At 42.8% G+C, this 23,771-nt stretch overlaps 1 protein-coding gene across 10 annotated transcripts in view; it reads left to right on the top strand.

The window, feature by feature from the left end:
• The window catches only part of Piezo2 (piezo type mechanosensitive ion channel component 2), a 372,574-nt gene that overhangs the window by 332,633 nt on the left and 16,170 nt on the right, over positions 1–23,771 (top strand). For 8 of the 10 annotated variants that reach the window (XM_052742300.1, XM_052742303.1, XM_052742301.1 and 5 more), the window contains 10 exons: positions 939–1,105; positions 3,485–3,651; positions 11,684–12,091; positions 12,747–13,005; positions 15,235–15,417; positions 17,870–18,122; positions 19,303–19,435; positions 20,552–20,699; positions 20,808–21,022; positions 23,183–23,341. In XM_052742300.1, coding sequence (XP_052598260.1) covers positions 939–1,105; positions 3,485–3,651; positions 11,684–12,091; positions 12,747–13,005; positions 15,235–15,417; positions 17,870–18,122; positions 19,303–19,435; positions 20,552–20,699; positions 20,808–21,022; positions 23,183–23,341 — 2,092 coding nt within the window. Of the gene's footprint in view, positions 1–938; positions 1,106–3,484; positions 3,652–9,062; positions 9,231–11,683; positions 12,092–12,746; positions 13,006–15,234; positions 15,418–17,869; positions 18,123–19,302; positions 19,436–20,551; positions 20,700–20,807; positions 21,023–23,182; positions 23,342–23,771 lie in introns of all 10 variants that reach the window. The other 2 variants (XM_052742308.1, XM_052742307.1) reach the window with 1 other exon arrangement.

Below are 23,771 nucleotides of genomic sequence, written 5' to 3'. Positions count from 1 at the left end.
AGGACAAAACTCATTCATACCAGCCATCCCAGGGCCTCTGCTGACTGGAGATGATGGCTCCCATGTGCAGAGTTTTGTTGTTGAGATAAAATCCCATCTAATTGTGTTGAGAAGATGGCTCAGTAGCAGTGAGCACACCCAGCCCGTGAAGTGAGCTTTGCAAACGATAAGCTGGTTTGCCTGAGGTGTGAGTGCAAAGACAGTAAACAGGTCCTGCCAATCATCCCTAAGATGCTTGCAGAAAAGCAGTAAAGGGCCCTATGAGATAGGCATGGGCCCTGTCTATTCTTGAGCTAATACTAGGTAAACCTTTGTATTGCAATCTCTAATTTACTAAACCTCTTCCAGTCAAGCCTCTAGATGTGTAGATTCCATATGCCACAGGCTCATCCAACCACATACCAAAATGTTTTTTGGGAAAAATGCATCTGTCCTGAGCATATATGGGCCTTTTTTCTGTCTTCCCCTAAATAATGCAGTATAGCAACCACTTTTATAGAGTGTACCTAATGGCAAGTATTAAAAGTAATATAGAGATGGCTCAAACTATGAGGGTGAGTATATAGAGATTCTATACATAGAGTATAGACTTTCACATATGTAAGCCACTTAACCATCCACAGAACTTGATATTTTCAGGGGTCCTGTTAGCCCCCAGGGACCCTGAGTGACTGATGTCTGGAGACCTGTCATGGTGGACATGACAAATCCCACCTGAGTCTGGCTTAGTCCTGCCGTTGCATGGGTGGAGAACTGCACAGGTGCTTGGGCCTCAGTCCCCTTCTGCCTCTCAGTGGAAGGAGCCCAGCCCACACTAGGGACATCCTGCAAAACCCAGATCTGGGGGTGGTATACCTCACAGTGTCGCAACAGCACGGCCCTTGGTCGTGCGGTCGTGTTCCCTGCCCTTGAAACTGTGTCACGCTTCTTCTGCCTAGATAACATCATCAAGAGGATATTTAATATTCTGAAGTTCACCTGGGTCCTATTCCTGGCCACGGTGGATAGTTTCACCACTTGGCTCAACTCCATCTCAAGGGAACACATCGACATATCCACAGTTCTGAGGATTGAAAGGTGCATGCTGACCCGAGAGATTAAGAAGGTAATGCTGTCGGCCGCCTTCCTTTCGCTACTTGCTACTTTCAAAGAGCTGTCAAGTCCATGTGGCTTGGACATCCCAGCCCAGAATGCATGGGGCAAGAGGAGTTTCAAATTTCTAAATTTTGGTTTTTGGATTTTGAAATATTTTCACCTACATAATAGAACACCTTGGGGAGGGAACCCAAATATCAACATGAAATTTGACTTCTGTTTCATCATCTACATGGCCTGAAGGTAATTCCGTAGACCACTTCAGGTGTGTTTGTGTTTTAACTGCGACTGTACAGGAGCGCTTGTGCAGAATTTTCCCCCTGTTGGCATCACGTCAGCACCCAAGGGGGTTCAAACACAGGCACATTCGGAGTTCAAATTGTCAGCCTGGGTCCTGGTTAGTTGTTTTGTTGTTCCTGTTGCTCGTTTTTGTTTTGTTTTGTTTTCCCCCAACTTAGCATAAGTCAGAGCCATTTGGGAAAAGGAACCTCAAACGAGGAAAATGCCTCCATCAGAATGCCAGAAGGCAGGTCAGGACGACATTTTCCTGATCAATGATTGGTGTGGGAGGGCCCCGTTACACCGAGGGAGATGCCACTCCAGGGTCGATGATCCTGGGTGGTGTGAGAAAGAAGACTGAGAAGCCATGGGGAGCAAGCCAGTGAGCAGCGCTCCTCCGTGGTCTCTGCTTCTGCTCCTGCCTCCAGGTGGCTGCCTTGAGCTCCTGCCTAGCTTCCTTCAGTAATGCATTATAAACTGTAAGATTAAATAAACTCTTTCCCACCCAGTTACCTTTGGACATGGTGTTTAGCACGTCAGTAAAAACCTAACTAGACAGCCTTATCTAAAACTCTAAAATAAAATCCTTTCTTCCTAGCCGGCTGTTACATGACCACTTTGTTCTGTGTGTTGAGGTCTATCCCAGGCTCATAAACAACATGAACACACATGCACACACACACACACACTCACACACATGCACGTGCCCACCAGGAGTCCTTGGACTATCCCCAGTTTATTCATTTTATCTCTTCTATTAGAGTTCATAGGTTAGCTGTGCCCCATAAAGGATTATAGTTTTAATCTTGGAATTTTGATCTGAAACCTCCGGAAAAAAATGTAGGATATAAGGAGAGCTAACAAAATATACAAATGTTACATATGGTTTTTAGATTGTATTTAAAGGTAAGTATTTTTACACATATAGTGTTGTCAATTATACCTTAATTGGGTTGGGGACATTTTTAAAATATATAAAAATAAAATAAAAATTAATAATGAACATAAATCACCTAGCTGAAATTAATGTAATCGAACGCATATTTGATAATTTTCTCTGCTAAGTTTGAGCCAACTTCTGGAAAAGTGGCTACTGTATCATATAGCAAAATTCTTCTCATGTAAAAATTATACCCAATATACTATTACCTTACTTTTTGTTGTGGTGAACTATCTGGGAAAAGCAACTGAAGGGTGGAAGGAGGGTTGTCTCACAGCTTGAAGGGCTATAGTGTGCCCTGGTGATGCCAGGGAAGGCATGGCAATGGGAGAGTATGGCATGGTCACATTGCATCCACAGGCAGGAAGCTGAGACAGAGATGAATGCTGCTACTCTGCTGGTCTCTTCGTGAAGGATACTGTCGCTGTGGTGAAACACCAGACCAAAGCCACTTGGGGAGAAAAGGGTTTATTTGGTGTATGCTTCCACAGCACCATTCATCATCCAAGGAAGTCAGGACAGGAACTCAGGCATGGAAGGAACCTGAAGGCAGCTGCTGATGCAGAGGTCCTGGAGGGGTGTTGCTCTGCTGACTGGCATGCTCCCTTTGTCTTGCTCACCCTACTTTATTGTAGAGTCCAGGACCACCAGCCCAGGGATAGCACTACCCACAATAGGCTGGGCCCTTCTCTACCAATCAGTAATTAAGACAACGCTTGTGTAGAGCCCGATCTTATGGAGGCATTTTCTTAATTGAGGCTCCCTCCTCTCTGATGACTATATCTTGTGTCAAATTGACAAAAAACTATCCAGCGTAACTAGATTCCTCTATATTCACTTTTTATTCAGCCTAGGACCCCATCCCATGGAATGATGTTGCCAACATTCACAACTGGTCCACCTTCCTCAGTTAAACTTTTCTATAAATGCTCTTGGAGATATGTTAGAAGTATGTCCTAAGTGGTTCTGAATCCAGTCAAGTTGACAATGAGGATCAACCATCACATCTAATAATATTGACTAACACTAATGACCATAAGACCTGACATTAGTCCCTAAATTAACTAGTATCTCATCAATCCTTACTGTGTGTGCAAGTGCTAAGAGTTGTCAATATTGAGAACTGCTGGCGTTGTTCAAACAAGTGCTTTGTGATCCCCTTTTCTACAGGGCAATGTTCCAACACGGGAAAGTATCCACATGTACTACCAGAACCACATCATGAACCTTTCCAGAGAATCAGGATTGGACACAATTGACGAGCACCCTGGAGCTGATTCCAGGGCCCAGGCAGCTCACAGGATGGATAGCTTAGATTCCCATGACAGTATCTCCAGGTATTTTACTTTCTAAACAATGGGTTTGTTTTTGACAAAGTGAATGAGGTAGATGTCAGCAAATGTGAGAAGTGATTACATGAAGTGAAAGTTAACCGAAAACGTGGGTGGTGTCCTAGGCCCTGCACATCCATACGACAATGTTGAAGGAATATTGTCCTGCTTTAGGCTGAGCTGGATAAAAGCAGACACCAACAGTGAACACCTTGAAGGACTCATCTACACAACTGGCACAGTCTGGAGGTTTACAAGATTGGGATTTTACTCATTACTATTTGTGTAGGGGCTAGATTTTTACTGCCTTTCAAAATGGCTGTTTCACAAACTATCTTTATTCTAGCATTTTCTACCTTCTGCTGATATCACGGATCTTTTCCTTTTCAGAACTGTTACTTCAAAGTTTAGAATAAAAATTTCAGAAATAATTCTGTTAGCCTCCCTCTTCTCTGGGTTTACAGTCACGCATGCATTGTTCACAGGAGGACAACAGTTGACTCAATGCTAATGGGAGTGGTGCATTGAGTACATGGTGTAGCCAGCCTTGTTTCATCCTTTAAAACCAGATAAAATGCTCTGTGCCATTATTATCCATATTTTCCCAAAACAAAATTCATTTACAGAGTGGCTAAAAGGTGTGGTCTAAGTCTGTAAAAGCAGACCCAGGATCTGGTATGCAGAACCCAAGTTTTGGACCACCACAGTGTGTTATACTGTCTCTTGATGTCTCTCCCTTCTTCCCAGGCAAGTGTACTGTCCACCCAGGAAAGCCCTGGGAACCACTGCAACATGGTGTTCTAATCACTGATGTCCATTGCATAGGGCTGGCTAATCCTAGCTCATTGTCTTAGGAAGAAAATTGGCAGTGCCCAGGGGGACCATCTGACTGGGTGAACTGCACCATGCAATTATCTTATAGGCCAAGAACAATGACTCTGAAGATAGTTATGTATATTTTTTCATATAACAGCTAAAATAATCCCCTATGCTAGGCCAGGCCCTGAACTCAATTCTAGAACAAGAGTATAGAAATAAGGGTCATCCCCTGAGTGGTTTCATCTGAGAAGGCTCTGCGACACAAGGATGTTGCTTCCTCTGCCTGCTCAGGAAGGGCAGTAGACCCTCCAGATAGCCCCAAACTCATACTTCCTACACCAGTAGGCACAGTGACTGCCGACCATACTTTTCCTTCACAAATACTGGCTACGTTTCATTCTGGATGAAAATGGGGTAGAAAAGATACCACTTTATTGATACCAAACTCAAAAGAAGAAATTAAAAAATCAAAGGGACTGAGGATGTAGTTCAGTTGGCCATTTACTTACCAAGCCCATGCAAGGCCCAGGATTTAATCACCAGCACCAGAGACTAAAAAGAAAAAAACCAAACAAACAAACAAAAATCCTGAAAATCCGAATTATACTCATTGAAGAGTACTTAAATAGAGAATTTCTTACCTTGAAGTATAGTTTTCTATCTGTTGCTGAATTATTGTCTTTGAGTTGACCAAGTAAAGAAATTCAAATACAACAAGCCGCCATATTTGCCTTTGACACAGATCCAAATCTACTGATATAGGAAAAGAGTTTGTTTTATTTACACAAATACACACCACACACACAAGCATAAATTATATATGCATATGTAAATATGTAAAAACCTCAAGTTTTAAAATAGTAGATTACTTCATTTAAAAAATATATACATATATATTTGCCTATATTGATTTTGTGTAGAAAAAACTGTTCATGGATATGTCTTCCTCTCTTCCCAAATAGATACTCTCTTAAGGTCTTTTCAGGAATAGTAAAAGGATTATATTTTCCTCAACTTGGGAATACTCTAGTTATTTTTAAGCTGTAAAATCATAAATATTTCAGCTAATATGGTCTTCATGAAAAGAAGAAATAGTTGGGCTAGATTCTTCTTAGGGTTTCAAGGTCAAACATATTTTCCTAATCGAGATGATGTTTAAGATGCCTTTTAATTCTAAAATAAAATAATTGTTAGAAGACCAAGTGCCCTAGTGGTAACATTTGTTTTCCATTCTCTTTCTTCCCACACTTTTGCACTTTTCTCAGACATAATTTCTGAAACTGGTAGTAATAGCAGCAGCTATAAAGAGGACATGTCGATGAGAGCTCTCAATCCATTCCTAGCACTCGGTGTGTCTTGTGAGACCATCCCATGGTCTTTGTGAAAGGGAAGCTTTACTCCTCTTCTCCCACAGGTTTTGCAGAAGCACAAACTTACTGTTTATTTTATAGCTCATTTAGACATTTTGCAAACCGTAACTTCTGTCCTGGGTAGAAGGTAGAAATCCTCTTATTGGATGGTGTTCCAACAAGTCTCTCTACATCTAGAAATCAAAGCATTTAAATGCAATCATCCTCTCACTAATTAATTTCTGTGTCATGAATTAAAATCCATTTTACCCCCATTCTTTTTTTTTTTTTTTTTTTTTTTTTGGTTTTTCGAGTCAGGGTTTCTCTGTGTAGCTTTGTGCCTTTCCTGGAACTCGCTTTGGAGACCAGGCTGGCCTCGAACTCACAGAGATCCGCCTGCCTCTGCCTCCCGAGTGCTGGGATTAAAGGCATGCGCCATCACTGCCCGGCTTACCCCCATTCTTAAGTGCTTACCTATTTCAGCCCAGCTCACAGTTTCTCCTCCCTTCATCAGGGAAGAGTGGGCTAAGGACCTGGTTTAGTGATACCATGCAGGTCAGTGTTGTGTGAGACACTAGATTCAACCCCAACTGCCCTAATAATAACAGGGATGATGATGCTAAGTGAAGACTGCAGGGCAGATGTGCACAAGTGTGCAGTTGTGTGCAGACTGACAGGGATGAGATGGAGGAGATAGGCATGTCTGGATGCCCTGGACATTCTCAATGTTGACTAATGCTGCTTCTTATGCAGGGGTTCGTGAAGGTAAGTAAAAGAATCTTTGTTTCCAAATACACCTGTTTTAGAACCAAATCCTAACCAAACCACCATTAAAAAAAAAAAAAAAAAAAAAAAAAAAGATCATGGGAACAATAGGAAGAGCAGAACATTGAAATTCTCTAGAGACATTTCCAGATAGCTTCCACCCATCACCAGCCCGTCCGCCAGTCAGTCATGTTTCATAACACTTGCAAATGTTTCTCGGCTTCAGACCACACCTCTTTACATATGTGCATCTAATATAAACTGTATTTTTATTGTTTTTGATTCCAAAAAGAGTTTCAGACCAATGTGATTTACTAGTACAAAAGTCACACTCATATTCAACTGTAGTTATTCCCACGCACACAGTGAAGAATATAGTTATATGCATGTACATTATTTAACTTATTGTATCTTTTCATTTTTCCTTCCTCAAGATATGCTGTCCTTTAATATAGCTTCTAATATTTCTTTAATGCCTCCTTCTTGCCTCCTTTTTTTCTTATTATCTAATAAAGAGGTGTTTTGCTACCTGGATCCCAAAGTTTGACAACTAAAAAGAAAGGTAGATAATGATGTTCATGTCTTTTGACATTTGAAGAAGTCATCTGTCATCTCCCAAAGGGAATATACAAGAATATATTTTCCCACAGAACTTAAGATTCTTATAGATTCCCCTAATGTCATGCATGGACCTGTTTTAGGATAGCTGCTTTAGAAGCAAACTCTGAAAAAAAGGAATAAAAAAGATTAATAAAATATAAAGTAAAAATATAGTGACAGACACGATTCCTATTTGTGTGATTTTTAATTACATAACAATGTATAATATGTTCAACTAAGAAATTAAATAATTGTAAATCAAAACTTAGGAGGTTACAGAGAAAAAAAACCAGTTCAAATAAAACCAAGCAACTGCCTTTAAATATAACCTAAATAGAAAACCACGACCAGACTGAAAAATTAGGAGTCATGAGATATCACACTAGATCACACTTTTAGAAAACAATGTTAAAATATTTGCAAAATTATAAAACTGTAATAAATGAGAAGCCAGAAATCATTTTAAATAGCCTATAATATATTTTGATTTTCATTTTTAACATGAAATAAAATGAAATGCTAAGTTCACTTTGTGAGAAGTTCATGAATCAACAAATTTGCCCTTCATAGTGGCTGAGCAACACTCTCAGTGTCTTCAAACAGAAATCCATCTCCATTGAGGTCTCAGGGAACCCATGCCCTGCAGAGAGGTAGCATGTCACTCAGAAGATTCTTCAGATACCTGCACATTTGGGGCAGACAGGTCTGGTGCTCATATGGCCAGCCTCCTCCAGTGTGGCCTGTTCCCTTTACAGCTTCTGTCCCAACATCCGTGTCACAAAAATTTCACATAAGACAACAGTAGATGGAATCAGAATGGGAATTTAGCAAATGAATACAGATTTCCTTTGATGGAAATCCTTAAAATCCAGGCTCAGATGGTGAGCTAATTTCTAACAGTTCCTCAGAAAGTCGGGTGTGTGACTTACTACCATTGCTTCTGTTGTTGCAAATGCTGTTAACTGCTTTCTGAGGATTGTTCCCAGGTATAAAGGGTGGCTGTCATTTGAAATCGGCCACCTGGAAGTTGCTGTGCCCCTTCTGTGAAGGCATCTCAGTTCTGCTCCGCTTATGGCTGTTCCCTTGGGTACCAGGAAATGAGGGGTTTCGTCAGTTTAGTCAAAGGGTTCTCTCCCTTGGGACACCCACCCAAACTTGAAGCATGATTTGTAGTAGAAATTAGTTAAAGTGAAATATTAACAGGCAAAATGTGTCTGGCATTGCTAGAATTCCTTTGTTGTTTTTTTGTGCCATTTTATTTTTTTATGTTGGTTGATATCTAGCCACCTATCAGATCAGCGTCTCTTCTACATGCAAGGAATCTGGTTTGGCTTAGTCCAGATGAGTCCAGAAAAGGAGGTGGAAGACTCAGTGTGTGGTGGTATTCCTGAGCTTCCAGCTCTCATTTTGAAGAATGTGTTATAAAACTAAAATCTTTTCTACCAACTATACATGCTGTTATTTCGGCATATGCAATTGAGTTGAGAATTGTTCTCCACGGACTTGGGCTTGCAATTCCAAAAAAAGAATACCTTCTTCAGTCACAAAAGAACCTATCACACTGCAAAGCTACAAGGATATGAACTTTGTAAGATGACTCCTGGGCCTTGTCCTTATATTGCTTTGTGTCTTGCCCAGAGAGTGCCATTTGGTAGCTTATCCCTAGCCAGTAAATTTTTTTTTTTTCAATTCCAGTTTCTTCTGTTTATTTATCCCGCCGAACAGGTCCTTCCCTGTCCTGGAGCCCCCGCTGCCACAATCATCCTGTCGGTGGCGCTCTTGTGTGTGGTTGCCGCATGGCGGTGTGTTGGTCAGTTGTCCCTGTGTGACTTGGTGCACCGCCGGGTTTTAACTCTGTGTTTCTGTAACTGTTTGCGCTGCTAGCTGCTACACTGAAGCAACCCTGCTGATCTCAAGGCAGTCCACCCTTGATGATTTAGATGGACAAGACTCTGTTCCTAAAACAAGCGAGCGCGCTCGGCCTAGGCTCCGTAAAATGGTCAGCATGGACATGTCTTCCTCATCAGCTGACAGTGGCAGTGTAGCATCCAGGTGCTTAACTTGTGCATGCTTTGTTCCGTACCTTCTACCCCTTGCCCGTGGATGTCATTGCAAATATAAGTTCATGAGATGAATGCCGTTGTTCTTCTTTCTTTTTTTGCTTTGATTTTAAGAATTTGCATGACTAACAAAATGCATAACCATAGCACTTTCTGTGACATAATTGTTTCCAAGACAACACTCCCTGAACTAAAACTCTACCTTCGTTCTGTCTGTTAGGCATTCCTTAAAAACCCTCATTGGAAATGTTGTCCTCCATTTTACAAATACTTTCCACTTTTAATTTTCAAAGATATATATCTGATATATATATATATATATATATATATATACATATCAATATATATTAGGAAAAAGTCTGTCAAATATAACCATTTTCAGTTAATGCAAAATAAATCTGTCTATATTTGGCATGTATATCCTAGCAGGAAAATTGAATATATTTTACCTTTGGCTTTTGAAAAGAATGTTACGTAGAAACATACATCAGCTTTATAGACTACCATCTGCCTTGTTTGGAAAGGATTATTCTGGGCTTATGTTTTCTCATTAAATCTTGCCAGAAAGCAATGTTCAGTTAGAAATGAAATTATCTGCATAGAACTGCAAAACTCTTACCCCACCCCCAACGAATCTTAGAGTTGTTACCAGGGACTCTGACTATACTGTGTTCATCCTGGCATGAAAATAACACAAGCCAAAGCCAACTCTATTCTGATCTGGTAGTCTCACACAACAGAGGCATGTCTTCCTTTTGCTAGCAGTTGTCTGGGTTAACACTATGGTATGGCCCACTGGGGCCTGGCGTAGGCAATACACTTTGCCTTCTGAGACATCCTCTTTCAGGTGCAAACTTGCTATATCCTTCCACTTTGAAGAGTCCTGAAAGTACACTCATCTCTAAGACCCTCAGGTGACCCTAAACCTTGGAGAGTATGCCTATCATCACTTACAGGCACTTCGGAAGTTAGACCTAATGTGGGTCTGACTCCCATGACCTGAACATTCCCTGGGGTGTTGGACCGTTCGATGGCTTCTTGGGAGGCCGTGTGTTACTGAGATAAGTCTTAGCACAACTTTGGTGAGGCCTCTCTCAGAGCCCTCTGAGGGGTGTGGAGGGTGGTGGGTAACAAACTTAGGACCAAAGCCCTGAGCTTGTTTAGCACCTACATGATCACCCAGCGCTCTTGAGTTACACACCATTCATTCATCACTCATTGACATGCCTACACTGGTATCCTGCATTTGAGAATCTCTGTGTGTTGTGGAACCTGCTTACTCACAAATGCCAGTCCAACAGCAACATGTATTTCAGAATCTGACACGCTGTCCTCCTGCATCCACCAGATCCCATCTGTCTCCTCTTCAGGGGCCAAACAGTTCAGAAAAGGCATGCTATGGGTTTCAGCATGCAATGAATTCAAAATGGCTGCTTTGTTTTCATTTCTAACCTTTCTTGCATGGGCTTGACCAGGAAAGCTAGGGAAAAGCTAGAAAGGAAATGAGGAGCACTGGGGAAAAGCCACAGGGCAACCGAAGTAGGGAGAAATAATAAAAGCAGGGAAGTGCATAGAGGAAGCTACAGGAAGGATGTATTTTCAAAAAGAAAGAAAGAATGAACGGAAGAAAAAAGAAAGGAAGGGAGAGAGATGTTGGCCTGTGAAAATAGGAAAAAGCTCTGAGCTAGGGCAAGCGCTGAGAAGGTGGCCACCTTATGAAGAGACAGAGATAGGTGGCCCCAGGTGCAAGACCAAGAACCCATGAGAACTGTCTGGGAACAGGAGAGAAGGTAAGGGTTCAGTGGGGAAGGTGCTTATCCCAAGAAAATAGAGGCAAAGAATGAGAAAAGACGAAGAAAGAGATCAACATAAAAGAAGGGGGATTTTTAAAGCATGTGCTTGTTGAGTTCAGCCAGTATCTGATGGATTCTGTCACCCTCAATGGGCCTAGGCAAGTCCCTTGTACAGGACTGAGACTAGACCACATCTTGGTCAAACACCTATGGAACAGTCAAGCATGGCTTCTCCTTTCCATATGCTCTCTTCTTTAAGGAGTGATGGCGGTAGGTATGCTATGCTCAATGTGTGCTGATTTGGAAATGAACCTGGAGCTCATGGCTGTGAATACTGATCCTGTTTTGAACACTTCTATGCATAGACTGGGTTGCTCCTTGCAGGGTGTGTGACTTGCTCTGGTTTGGAAGGATGCAATGCTAACTGTCCACTTTTGCATCTGGAAGGCTACTGCTTGCAGTTTCTGCAGACTGGGAGTGAATTTCTGGAAGGAACAAAGCACATGGGATCCACAAAATGGGGGCGTTTCCTTTTCTCACGTGCCTGAGGGTTTTACTTGGGAGTTCTGAGGTGGTATCGTAAGGACTGGAACAGGTTCCAAGCTGGTATAAATGCTAAGACAAGCACTCTGCCCATCCTCTTTCCTAACAGCGAGCCCACACAGTGCACCATGCTGTATTCACGCCAAGGGACAACAGAAACCATTGAGGAGGTGGAGGCTGAAGCTGAAGAGGAGGTGGTAGAAGGTCTGGCGTCCGAGCTCCATGATGCAGAAGACAAGGAGTATGCAGCAGAGTATGAAGCAGAGGTAGAGGAGGTCAGCCTAACTCCGGACGAGGAGTTGCCTCAGTTCTCCACAGATGATGGGGATGTAGAGGCCCCACCCTCCTACAGCAAGGCTGTCAGCTTTGAGCATCTGTCCTTTGCCTCACAAGATGACTCCGGGGCCAAGAACCACATGGTAGTCAGCCCCGATGACAGCCGTACCGACAAGCTGGAGTCAAGTATCTTACCACCTCTGACTCATGAGCTGACAGCCAGCGAGCTGCTGATGAACAAGTAAGAGAAGGAAGCCGGCCTCCAGCTTTAGCTGGGAGCTATCACAAACATGTGTACTCTAGTCACATATGCACAAAGCCCTAGACATCCAAGGTAAACATACAATCCTGGGACAGCACTGTGACTTGAGTGACTGACTCAGCAAAAACTATCCAGTGACATTTGGATTCATACCTCTTTCTTTGATAAGGTCGCAGACAGGTTGAGCATCCCTAATTTGAAAACCCAAGATACTCTGAAATACAAAAGAGCTCAAAAGCATCCACACAGTACAGGAGATAGATGAATTCATGCCCTTAAACTTTGTGTATACATAAAACCGCTGGAAAATATTCTATAAAATGACCTTCAGATTGTATCAATATGGTATGTATAAGGCATAAATTAGTTGCATGTTGAAATTTAATTTCCATATCTAAGATTTTCATTATGTTATTTAATACTCCAAGATATGAAGGCCTTCAGTGTCTCAGACGCTTCCCAGGTGTTTTAGACAAAGAATAAGCAACCTGTATGAGGTTGTCTTATTATATTCCTATGGATAAACACACAGAGAGAAGGATGTGTAGATGCACAACCCAAGAGATCATCATCAGTGCAAGTCATTGATTTGGAAAAGGTGGAGACAAGTGTCCAATTGTGCTCATTCCAACAGGATGTTCCATGATGATGAACTTGAAGAATCTGAGAAGTTCTATGTGGACCAGCCCCGGTTCTTGTTGCTGTTCTATGCCATGTACAACACTCTGGTAGCCCGCTCAGAAATGGTGTGCTATTTCGTGATCATCCTTAACCATATGATCTCTGCCTCCATCATCACCCTCCTGCTGCCCATCCTCATCTTCCTCTGGGCCATGCTGTCTGTCCCCAGGCCCAGCCGGCGCTTCTGGATGATGGCCATCGTCTATACTGAGGTAGGCCATTCTGTTGCATGGCCGACTTACACTAACCATCGTTATCAGCAATAGTGGCCTAGGGCTGGCAATTTATACACCTTTTCAGCCCTCCCATCTTACAAAAGGCAGGTTCTGGTGATGTTCACAATTAAAACACACAAGGAGACAGCTTCAGTGGGATTCAGTAGTAGACCAAAGATTGCAAAATTTTTGGAGACAGGGCTTTGGAAGCCTTCCTGTGAGACCTGGGATATTAACCACTCTCACTATAACAATCTTTTGCCAGCTCAAGCAGAGTGTCCTGTATCGGTACGTATGCAAATCATGGACCCAGAATTAAACAAACCGCAAAGCACCTTGAATACAGTCTGATGCAGCGGCACACATGTTTTCCGTCTTTCAACCTAAAGTCACTTTCCATGCATCCCAGCACAAACACTTAAAAACCTAAATGGCAGGAGGACATGTTGGAGATGAGGGACATACATAGGGCCTTGTTTTCCATCTTTCCTGTGAAACACAGAAGATTCCAAAGTCCCATAAGAACTCCACCCCGGGGGGAGGGGGGGCGGGGAGGTGAGGCTCCCAGGCTTCTGTGGTGTTTGGAGTTGTGGCATTTATGATGAAGACCAAGTTTCCTCCCAGACTCAGAAGGGAAAGTTTACTCTGAACAACATTGTGATGAATGCTTACAGTACAATGCTCCTGGAAGATGCGCCATTTCAATCTGGAAATACCATAGGTTTGTGAGTAATTCAAGTCAGATGAAAACATTTTATAGCAAATGGTCTCAAAACTATGTGGATTAAGTATTGGTGGTATGTATGTCATAGCCGTGATTTAAAAGAATGAGTGAGTGATTCACAGATAAGTGCATGTCCATTACTCTGATTGACCTGTTCCTCACAGTCTGGCCAAAATAACCATTCCTGAACATCACTTCCATTACATCCCTTCAGGACATAGATGAATGACTCTGCTAAGGGAAAGGGTGCCATTCTGTGGACCGAACTCCACCATGTGGGAGAGTTTCTTAGATCCCTGTTCTTAACTAAGTGAGTCATAGAGGACAACAGAGGGTAGAAATGGGCAAGAGATACATGGCTTGCATGTTGAAAATATTCTTAGCCTGGGCTACAGAGCGAGTTCCAGGACAGGCTTCAAAGCTACACAGAGAAACCGTGTCTGGAAAAACCAAAAAAAGAAAAAGAAAATATTCTTGCCTAAGTAGGGATTTCTAATTTTCTATCTCAGAGTAAAGTAAATGAGAGATTCAGTTGACATTGCTTCCCTGTATAATGTCAACTGTGTGAAGAAACCCAAGAGCCTTGCTGCACACGATAAAAGAAGTAGGGACAAATCTTTCTGTTTTTCAGTGGTTCGAAGAGGGATATGGAAGGAAATACAGTGGAGGAAAGTAAATGCTGCATAAATCAGACCTTCCTGGTGTAGAGCTGAGGAGTGCTTGCCTAGAGCACACAAGCCCTGGTTCCATCCTCAGCACCATATAAACCGGGTGTGATAGCCCGAGCCTATAATCACAGTGCTCAGAGAGGCAGAGCTCTGGGTTCCTCTGCACCATATAAACCAGGAGTGGTAGCCCTGTGCCTGTAATCACAATGCTCTGAGAGGCAGAGGCACCTGGAAAAGAAATTCAGGGTCCCTTTGGAGTTTATGGGCTAAAACTCCTTGTCTCAAAAAACTAACAAAAGAAAAGAAAAATGATGTCTAACTACATTATAGCAGTCCCCTCAACACCAAAATAAATTAACAAAACCTCACCAAGTCTCCACTCCCAAGTGCATGGTATTCCAGAAAAATTTACAAATTAAAGCTTTATATAATATATAAATATATCCATATTCAAGTTTGTCCTAACTTCCATATTTTAATACCTGGATAATTAAATGTATAATTAAGTCAGCATAAAAACTGCCTCTTCAAAAACAGAAAATGACCAGTCATTCCCGTGGCAACAGGAGTGATCCAGGGACTTGGCTTCACCTAGTTGATACTTTTAATAATACAGCATTGCTCTTATTCTGGAGATAGGAAACATGCTACCAACACTTTAAACCCAGTAGTTTTAAGATCATCATACATGGTAATAATACACTACTCCACACAGAGCATCTCCTCCACTGCAACTGTGCAGCAGCCATGTTTTTCTTAATTCTTACGTTGCTATTTCTCATGTACTGCTATTCCTAGAAGGGATGACTTTTTATTTCTGTCATCCATATGTAGGTGGCGATTGTGATAAAATATTTCTTCCAGTTTGGCTTCTTTCCTTGGAATAAGGAGTTGGAATTGAACAAGGACAAACCCTACTTTCCACCAAACATCATCGGAGTGGAGAAGAAAGAGGGCTATGTTCTTTATGACCTCATTCAGCTGCTGGCTCTGTTCTTCCATCGCTCCATTCTGAAGGTACCTAGTGTTAACAGTGCATTACCCCATGTTGATAGGTTTTGTCCGCAACAGTGCTGAAGATCCTGAGCATTGGGACCATTATTGGCAGTGGGGCCGATGGCAGGGTTGAGCATTTACCAGAATTTGCAGAGCATTGCTTGAAGGAGATGTGGAGATCCTGAGCATTGGGGCCATTATTGGCAGTGGGGCCGATGGCAGGGTTGAGCGTTTACCAGAATTTGCAGAGCATTCCTTGAAGGAGATGCAGTATCATTTCAGCACTAGTTTAAGTCAGAGCATAAGAGAACACTCAGAGACAACACCTTGTCTCTCTTCCCCATCACCCCTGCCCATCTTCTAGTGATACTGCTTTTACCAGGCAGTATCTTATCATGAAGCTACAGCTGTAAGAGGCACCTCAGGCTGAGTCCCAGACTACTGTGCCTATAAAATCTCATCGTTGAGGAAGCTGTTGGCCCCATGGCCTGAGGAAGACCTGTGCAGAGCAATGCATCCCAGACACAGTCACAGCCACTCTTACCCTTTTATTTTATATACATACACCTCCAACCTCACACACACACACACACACACACACACACACACACACACACACACACACACATTATATATGTATATAGTATACGTGTGTATGTATATGTATATAAGATATATATACATATATATGTTCCCTTTTATTAAACATAGATTCTTTTCGCATACAATATAATCTGAATGCAGTTTCCCCTCTCTCTACTCCTTCCAGTTCTTCCCCATCTCCCCTCACATCTGCATTCGCTCCCTTTCTGTCTCTCATTAGAAAAGAACAGACTTCTAAGAGATAACAACAAAGCATAACAAAGTAAAACAGCTAAAATGAAAACCATCATATTGAAGTTGGACAAGACAAGCCAACAGAAAAATAAAAGAGCCTCAAGAGAAGGCACAAGAATCAGAGACCCACTCATTCACACTTTCAGAAGTCCTGTAAAAATACTAAACCAAAAGCTATAATATATATACAGAGGTGCAGGCCTGTGTAGGTCCAATGATTGCTGCCTCAGTCTCTCTGAGCTCATATGTACTTTGCTTAGCTATTTTAGAGGGTCTTGTTCTCCTGGTGTCCTCTGTCCCCTCTGTATCCCCCACTCCTGCCACCTCTTCTGAGTGTTTCCCTGAGCTCTGAGAGGAGGGATTTGATGGAGACATCTTGTTTTGAGCCATGTGTTCCAAGGTCTCTCTTGAACATAATGTCTGGCTATGGGTCTCTATATTGGTTCCCCTCTGTGGCTGTTTTTCAACAATCATGTGGATGTTTTTCTTCTCACGTACTGCAAGTTGCAAACAGAAAATCTACTAACAGAAACAAGCCAGTCCACTATAATTGTGTACAAATCGCTATACAGCTTATTTCAGAGCTGCTGTTCCTGTTGTCATGGTCTTGCTTTTTTCTGCCTTGCTTCCTTTTCCAAATTATTTTAAGTTTGTAATTCATTTAATCAAACCACGCCTTTGTCAGCCCTTATCAGATCCTTTTTAGAATAGAACTTGGAGCTTTGTTTTTATTTTCGTTTTTTTTTAATCTATCCAGAGCCTTGCTCAGCATCCAAACCTGGCCCAGAACTCATTATGCAGGCCAGGCTGTTATCAAAGTTATGATCCTGCTGCCTCAGCCTCCTGAATTATAGGGTGACAGGCATGTACCACTATGCTCAGCTTTCTTTTTCATCTAACTATGACTCACGGGGAGGAACAGGCCAAGGTTGAGGAATAAATGTAAAGACAGAGCATCTGGGGTGATTCACACACAGCTGGGCCACATTACATGCAGGTCATGTGTGGTCCAAACAGGACCTTTCTCCAGCAAAACCCAGGGGTTCTCAGACTCTTGGTCTGTACATTCTTTCCCTCTGTAAGAGCTCTTTATCCCATTTTCTTACAGCGTAAATCAGAATCTGCAGTAGGCACCAGAATCTTTGCCTCATAGCTGGTCAACAAACTTTGCGTAGAATATTTGCAGTTTTGTTCTGAGTCTTGAGTAAGCCAAGGCTCAGCCCACCATGTAGGCTGGGAGAAGGACAGAATCATCCTCCAAAGTGGAGGAGACACTTGTAATGTGGGATGCTAAGGTTAAATTCACCTGTGGATAGTAAGTGGGCCATGGCTGTTTCTAGTGAGCACTCTGATATGTTCCAGAAGGTTCTAACACATCAAGAAGCTATCATTTCATCCTTACTCCAACTGCCTATCTTTACCCACCTTGTCTTAGCTAATTATACAAACTCTTTTCACCAACAGCCATCTCCACTCTCCTAGGACACTCACACAGTTCTGTACAAGCTTCCTTAGACGCACCTCCCTTGGATTTCCAAGTTCAAGGGACTGAATGTTGGAATCGATACTGTAAGAAAGACAGCCAGTTGGCCCACCTGAGATGCTAGCCTCAGCTGTCACCTTCTCTGTTTCTCAGTGTCATGGTTTATGGGATGAGGATGACGTTGTTGACAGCGGCACAGACAAGGGGGAGTCTGATGATGAGCTCTCCCTGGATCACGGCAGAAGAGGTTCCTCAGACTCACTGAAGTCCATCAACCTGGCTGCCTCTGTGGAGTCTGTGCACGTGACCTTCCCAGAGCAGCCGGGGGCCATCCGGAGAAAACGTTCCTGCAGCAGCTCCCAGATCTCCCCACGGTCCAGCTTCTCTTCAAATAGGTCCAAAAGAGGTATCTCTTCTATGGCCTGCAGGCTGAAATAAGCCCCAGTCAGTCTTCTTTTTCTGGTGCCTCGGCATCTGGGGAGGGAAGTGGGTGGGTGCTATCAAGAGAAAATATTGTAATATGGAAGAATCATGCTGTGGCGTCAGACAGACCCAAGTTCAGATCCTGTTTCAGCTGTATAGCTTCCTTCATTGTTCAAGATGTGTGAGTCCATCCAGGGACCAGGGCTTCAAGTTATAGAGGAAGACAGCCCGCACACAGCCTAATGTGTAGCAGCGTGAGGCATATGATAATTTATTCATCAACTATAAAACCTCCACTGGGTATGATATAAATCATAGCAGATTTTGAAAGTGGATTTAAAATTTATCAATGGAGATTTGGGAGGGGGATACTGGAGACTGAACCCAGAGTCTCTCTCACATTGTGTACTAGGCAGGTGTACCACCACTGGGCTCTATCCCTACCTCTTTCTGCTTTACTAGTTTTTATTCTGAGTTATGTCTCCCTTCATTCCACTGGCTGGCTTTGAACTCTGTAGCTTAGGTGGGCCTTGAACTTTCAAATCTTCCAACTTCAACCTCCCAGATAGCTATAAGTATAAGCATGTGTCACAAGGATCAGCTTCATTTGGGGACTTTTAACAAAACTGTGTGGTTATTTCCTAAGCTGGTTATTAATATCTTACTAAACACTGAGTGTGATCAGAAAGTTACTATTTGGAAGTACTTGGGCCTTGGTAGTCATGGGCTTGTGTCTGATGCTTCTTCAGGATTCATGCATTTATCTTCAAAACCTGCTTTTGAAGCCCATACTGGGAGTCCGAGTCATATTGGTTTTGCTGTTGGAGAAATTAGGATACAAAAATAAGTCTGAGTCACACACCCCCATCTGGAAAAGCCAAGACCTAGAGCACTACTGAACACAAGTAAAATTATTCCCCTACATGTTTCTTCCTGAACCATGCAGAGAAGACCCACTGGGTATGAACCCACAGATCTATTCCAGCCTCATGACAGCATAGAGGTTCACTTCCTAAACACTCAGTAGTTACTCTTAAAACCACATGTGCCCCGCATCCTCTAGTGCCAGCAAAACCAACCCTATGCCCAAATGGATTTCTGTTGACAGATCCACTGGGAGCCTTTAAGTCTGTGATTTCTCTTCTTTTTCCTGCTCTTTCTAGGTAGCACAAGCACCCGAAACAGTAGCCAGAGAGGAAGCAGTGTTTTGAGCATTAAACAGAAGAGCAAAAGAGAACTTTACATGGAGAAGCTTCAGGAGCATTTAATCAAGGCAAAGGCATTTACCATAAAGAAGTGAGTGAGTAGAAATGTGTGGGCCATGCACTTTGACTGATCTGGGGAACTGGTGCCAATGGCTTCCTATAAACCAGAGGTGAAGAACTCAGTGAAGAGCTGTGACGACAGGATAAAGTGATGCATGGTTACATTGCTTTAGGAACATCTGTTAGTAAGTGCCTAAGTCAAGGGTTCACTTTATAAGCTTTCAGGCTTTGCTTCTGAAAGCCCAGTGAGGCAGAGAGGAGCATGAGGTTCACATTGGATGGGAGCCATGATGCTCTCTTTCCTCCAGAGGTGGAGCTGGATGGCATAGGGCCAGGCTACTTAGTCAGTATCCTACAGTTGGTCCCTAGCCTTCTTCACAGCTCCCTCTACTTGTTGGTGATTCACAGAGGCAATGTCCAAGCACCAGCATGGAGAAAGACAGAACAGAGCTGGGATTGTGATGTGAACCAAGCAAGGGCCAGCCCAAACCATAGATAGGCTCAGACGTGGAGAGCCTGCAGCACTTAAATGGGGCTTTGATTTAAATGCAGAACCCAAATCACAGTGAAGGTGTGGTAGGGGCTTGAAGGGCAAGCCATAAACATGTGGGCACACTGGTGATGGCGGAGAAAGTAAACAAAAGTCAAGAGCAGCAGAGAGACACCATGATGGGCATAAGACTCCAAATCAGAAGAGGCAGAAAACGTAGATGCTCAGATCCGGACCTCCAGGTCTCACACCCTCATGGGCTCCTTCACTTTATCCTCCTCTAGCCTCAGCCATAGTGTCACCCTAAATTTTACCCATAAAACCAGGGTAAAATATAGAGAATTCTGCAGCACAGGCTCATATAGAGTGAATAGCCAGACCCAGTCAGCCATATACCCAGTACCTGGCTTTTAGGGTTTTATGCAACTCTGTTACGCTTCAAGTAAGGGAAGAGTCACGGCACCCTCCGGGTCATACCTGCTTTGGCAACAAGCTCATCTGTACTCCTTGAGCAGGGATCTCTCCAGGGGATTCTGCCTAAGCCCAGCTCAGAGAAGAAGGTGGGACCTGTACAGAAAGAGGAGCAGAAATGGAATTAGAGTGGTATCAGTCACTTTCCCCTCCTCTCCATCTGAAACAAGTGGGCTTGTCTTGCAGGACTCTACAAATATATGTACCCATTCGGCAGTTTTTCTATGACCTCATCCACCCAGACTACAGTGCTGTAACAGATGTGTATGTGCTGATGTTCCTGGCTGACACCGTGGACTTCATCATCATCGTCTTTGGCTTCTGGGCCTTTGGGGTAGGTTGGGGCAAGGGTTTCCCCTCATTTACTGACTTCCCCTCACCCCCTCATCCATTTCCGTCTTGGGAACTGCCACTCAGGCTTAGCCCATTCTTTCCTCCCCAGAAACACTCAGCAGCTGCAGATATCACCTCTTCTCTGTCAGAAGACCAGGTCCCCGGGCCATTCCTGGTGATGGTCCTCATTCAGTTTGGAACCATGGTGGTGGACCGTGCACTCTACCTCAGGAAGACTGTGCTAGGCAAGGTCATCTTCCAGGTCATTCTCGTGTTTGGGATTCACTTCTGGATGTTCTTCATCTTACCCAGTGTGACTGAGAGGTAAGGTCTCCCGCACAGAGATCCAGCAGGACAGTGAAAGGCAAGGATCTCAGTGGGGTTCCATTCAAATGCAGAGTAGGAGTTGATTCATCCTCCTTAGTGCTTGAACTGTATTTCATCCCCATTTGCAGAAACAAAGATTTCAGAATAAGAGAAAGGTCGGTCTCAGATCCAGGGCAGACCAAAGATCTTTGTGTTTGTCTCTACAACCTAGCTGATGTCAAGAGGAACTGAGTTTGGTCTTAGGTGCACCACTCAGAGGGGAAAAGGACATGAGACAATGTCACATGAGAAGCTGATGAGAAATGGGGGTTATTCAGCTGGTTCAAAGACATATTGGGGGATGATAAGGGGAAAGAGATAGTATCTGCCACAAGGATGATAATGGGGCCTGAAGAGCACACGTAGGGGACCAGGAAGACCGATTATGAAATGATGTTGTTTCTGTCAGGACAACTATTGCTAATGGTTAAAATAGACTGAGAGTTGGGGTGAGTGAGTCTATAAAGGGTAGATTCTACCAAGCAAGGTGGGGTACACGGTAACCCGAGCATTCAGGAGGCTGAAGCAGTCATGAGTTTGAGGCCAGCCTAGGTTATACAGCAAGACTATATTTCAAGAATAAGGCGGCCTGAGGGTTACTAGGGCCAGGGCTTGAAGGTGGCTACTGATTTTCCCCTGACACCTAGAATCGGATATAGATCTAAAAGCCCTCAGTAAGTTGAGTTCTCCAGTACCTCAAAATCTCTTCCACTTCTCCCATCTCTCCTCCACCCAGAGTTCTTTCTTCTCTCCTATATGGTCTTGGAAACTCACACTTCCACCGCAAATGAGTCTTGTGATCAAGTTAGGGCTTAGTGTGTGAACGACTCAATCAATGAAAGAAAAACAAAGCAAATTACTGTAAACAGAAGGCATCTATTCTCTCAGGTTATAGAAAAAGCGGTCCATAGAATATTGATGTGGAAGTGTCCAGGTCATGTAACAGGGTTGAGGTTATGACCTACCATGAAATAGGTCAGAATTTATGTATACAGCATGGTGTAGCTCCCTCTGCCGTTGGCTTGAGCATCCATGTTCCCAAGCCAATAATGCTATATTCAGAGTCTCCTTTAGAAATGCTTCCTTTAACTGTGACTTAAAACATCCCCAAGCATCCTGGGAAAATCCTCGTGTTTAATAGCAAGTTTGATCTTTCTGACCAAACCTCAGAGTCATCTTTAGTGAAGTCGTATGAATAATCTATAGATTGGGCTGGCTAAAACTATTTCTGCGCCACATAAGGAAATTGTCTCAGATGAAACATCTAGTGAGGAAATCCAAAGTGTCCCTAATAGTGAGTGACTATAGCTCTCATTGGAGCATCTGGCCTTTGACCCTTTCTGCTTAGTCTCATGTTATTGTATAGCAATAAACTATGTGAGTAGGTTAAAAGGAAAAGGCATCTAGAGAATTCCTAAAGTGGATCTAAATAAACAAGGAACTGTCATCCCAAAGCCACCCAACAGTCCAGGAAAGTCTGTATCCTGCCATGCAGAGTAGGAGAACATACCTCAGATCACACAATTGAGTAAGGCAGCTATTCTGAACAAATATTATAGCTGGAAGCATGTTGGGAATCTTATTTGTTAGCTTATAATATAGAATAAATATTTCCTATAAATATTTAATAATATCTATGCCTTAAACCAATTAGCCAACTCGATGAACAAGGCAAATGATGAATTTACCCATTTATTTTCTGATACATAAAAAATATCTTAGAATGCTTTCTGCTATGTATTCCAAATTATGGATCCTTTAAAGTTAAAATGTCATTTCTTAAAGAGTATGCTTTAATTTGAACTACAGAACCTATATCACATATGTTGTATGTAAATGTTAACTGACTAATTCACTTAACAATAATTTAATGTAATCTTAGTATTATCAACTAAATGATAATAATGCTCCATTCACAGAACTAAGAGGTTTATTTTTCTTTTTCAATTGTTAGATTTTCTTACCCCACCTTTTGATTTGGGAGTAATCCACTAGGTAGAGAATTCTTTAGAATTGTCCTTAACTGGCAGAGGGTAAGTTTGTTTTCTGTTCTAAATTGTTGCCTTCTGTACAAGAAAAGTATCCCATTCTTTTACCTTCTATAATTTTGCCTTTTAGGAAATTCAGCCAGAACCTGGTGGCTCAGCTTTGGTACTTTGTGAAGTGTGTGTACTTTGGGTTGTCTGCCTATCAAATCCGCTGCGGCTACCCAACGCGAGTGCTCGGAAACTTCCTCACTAAGAGCTACAATTATGTCAACCTCTTCCTGTTTCAAGGGTGAGGGCACCACCTCGTCTCTAACTGATGGAGTGGCATCAGCGGGAAGCATTGTGTTTCTTCCACAAGGAGGGAGGAGAGAGAGAAGGCAGGGATAGAAGGCACCCAGAAATTCTTAGTGTCGGCAACACACAATTGCCGGCTTTAAGCACTTTTCCACGTGTAATCACTGAATACCTGCCAGGAAAATGCCCTAGAGTCCTCCACACTGGGTTAATTTTCACTTTAGTAACTTGCCTAGTTACCATGATAATGTTTGGGGATAGAAATTGGGGACACCCCTCTTCCCAAAGCTCAGGGGTCATTGAAAGAGAGGGCGTAAGAAGATCCTAAGAGCCAGAGGCAGAGGAGTGACTGCAACAAAATGGTGTTTTCTGGACACAGCAAGACAGTTGCACCTATGAACTTTTAACAGTTGAAACAGCATACA

The sequence above is a fragment of the Peromyscus californicus genome, unplaced genomic scaffold (genome assembly GCF_007827085.1).
Source record: "Peromyscus californicus insignis strain IS unplaced genomic scaffold, ASM782708v3 Scaffold_17__1_contigs__length_78620276, whole genome shotgun sequence".
Lineage (NCBI taxonomy): Eukaryota > Metazoa > Chordata > Mammalia > Rodentia > Cricetidae > Peromyscus > Peromyscus californicus.
Note: the sequence above shows the minus strand (reverse complement) of the source record. Positions and strands in the feature narration are given on the sequence as shown.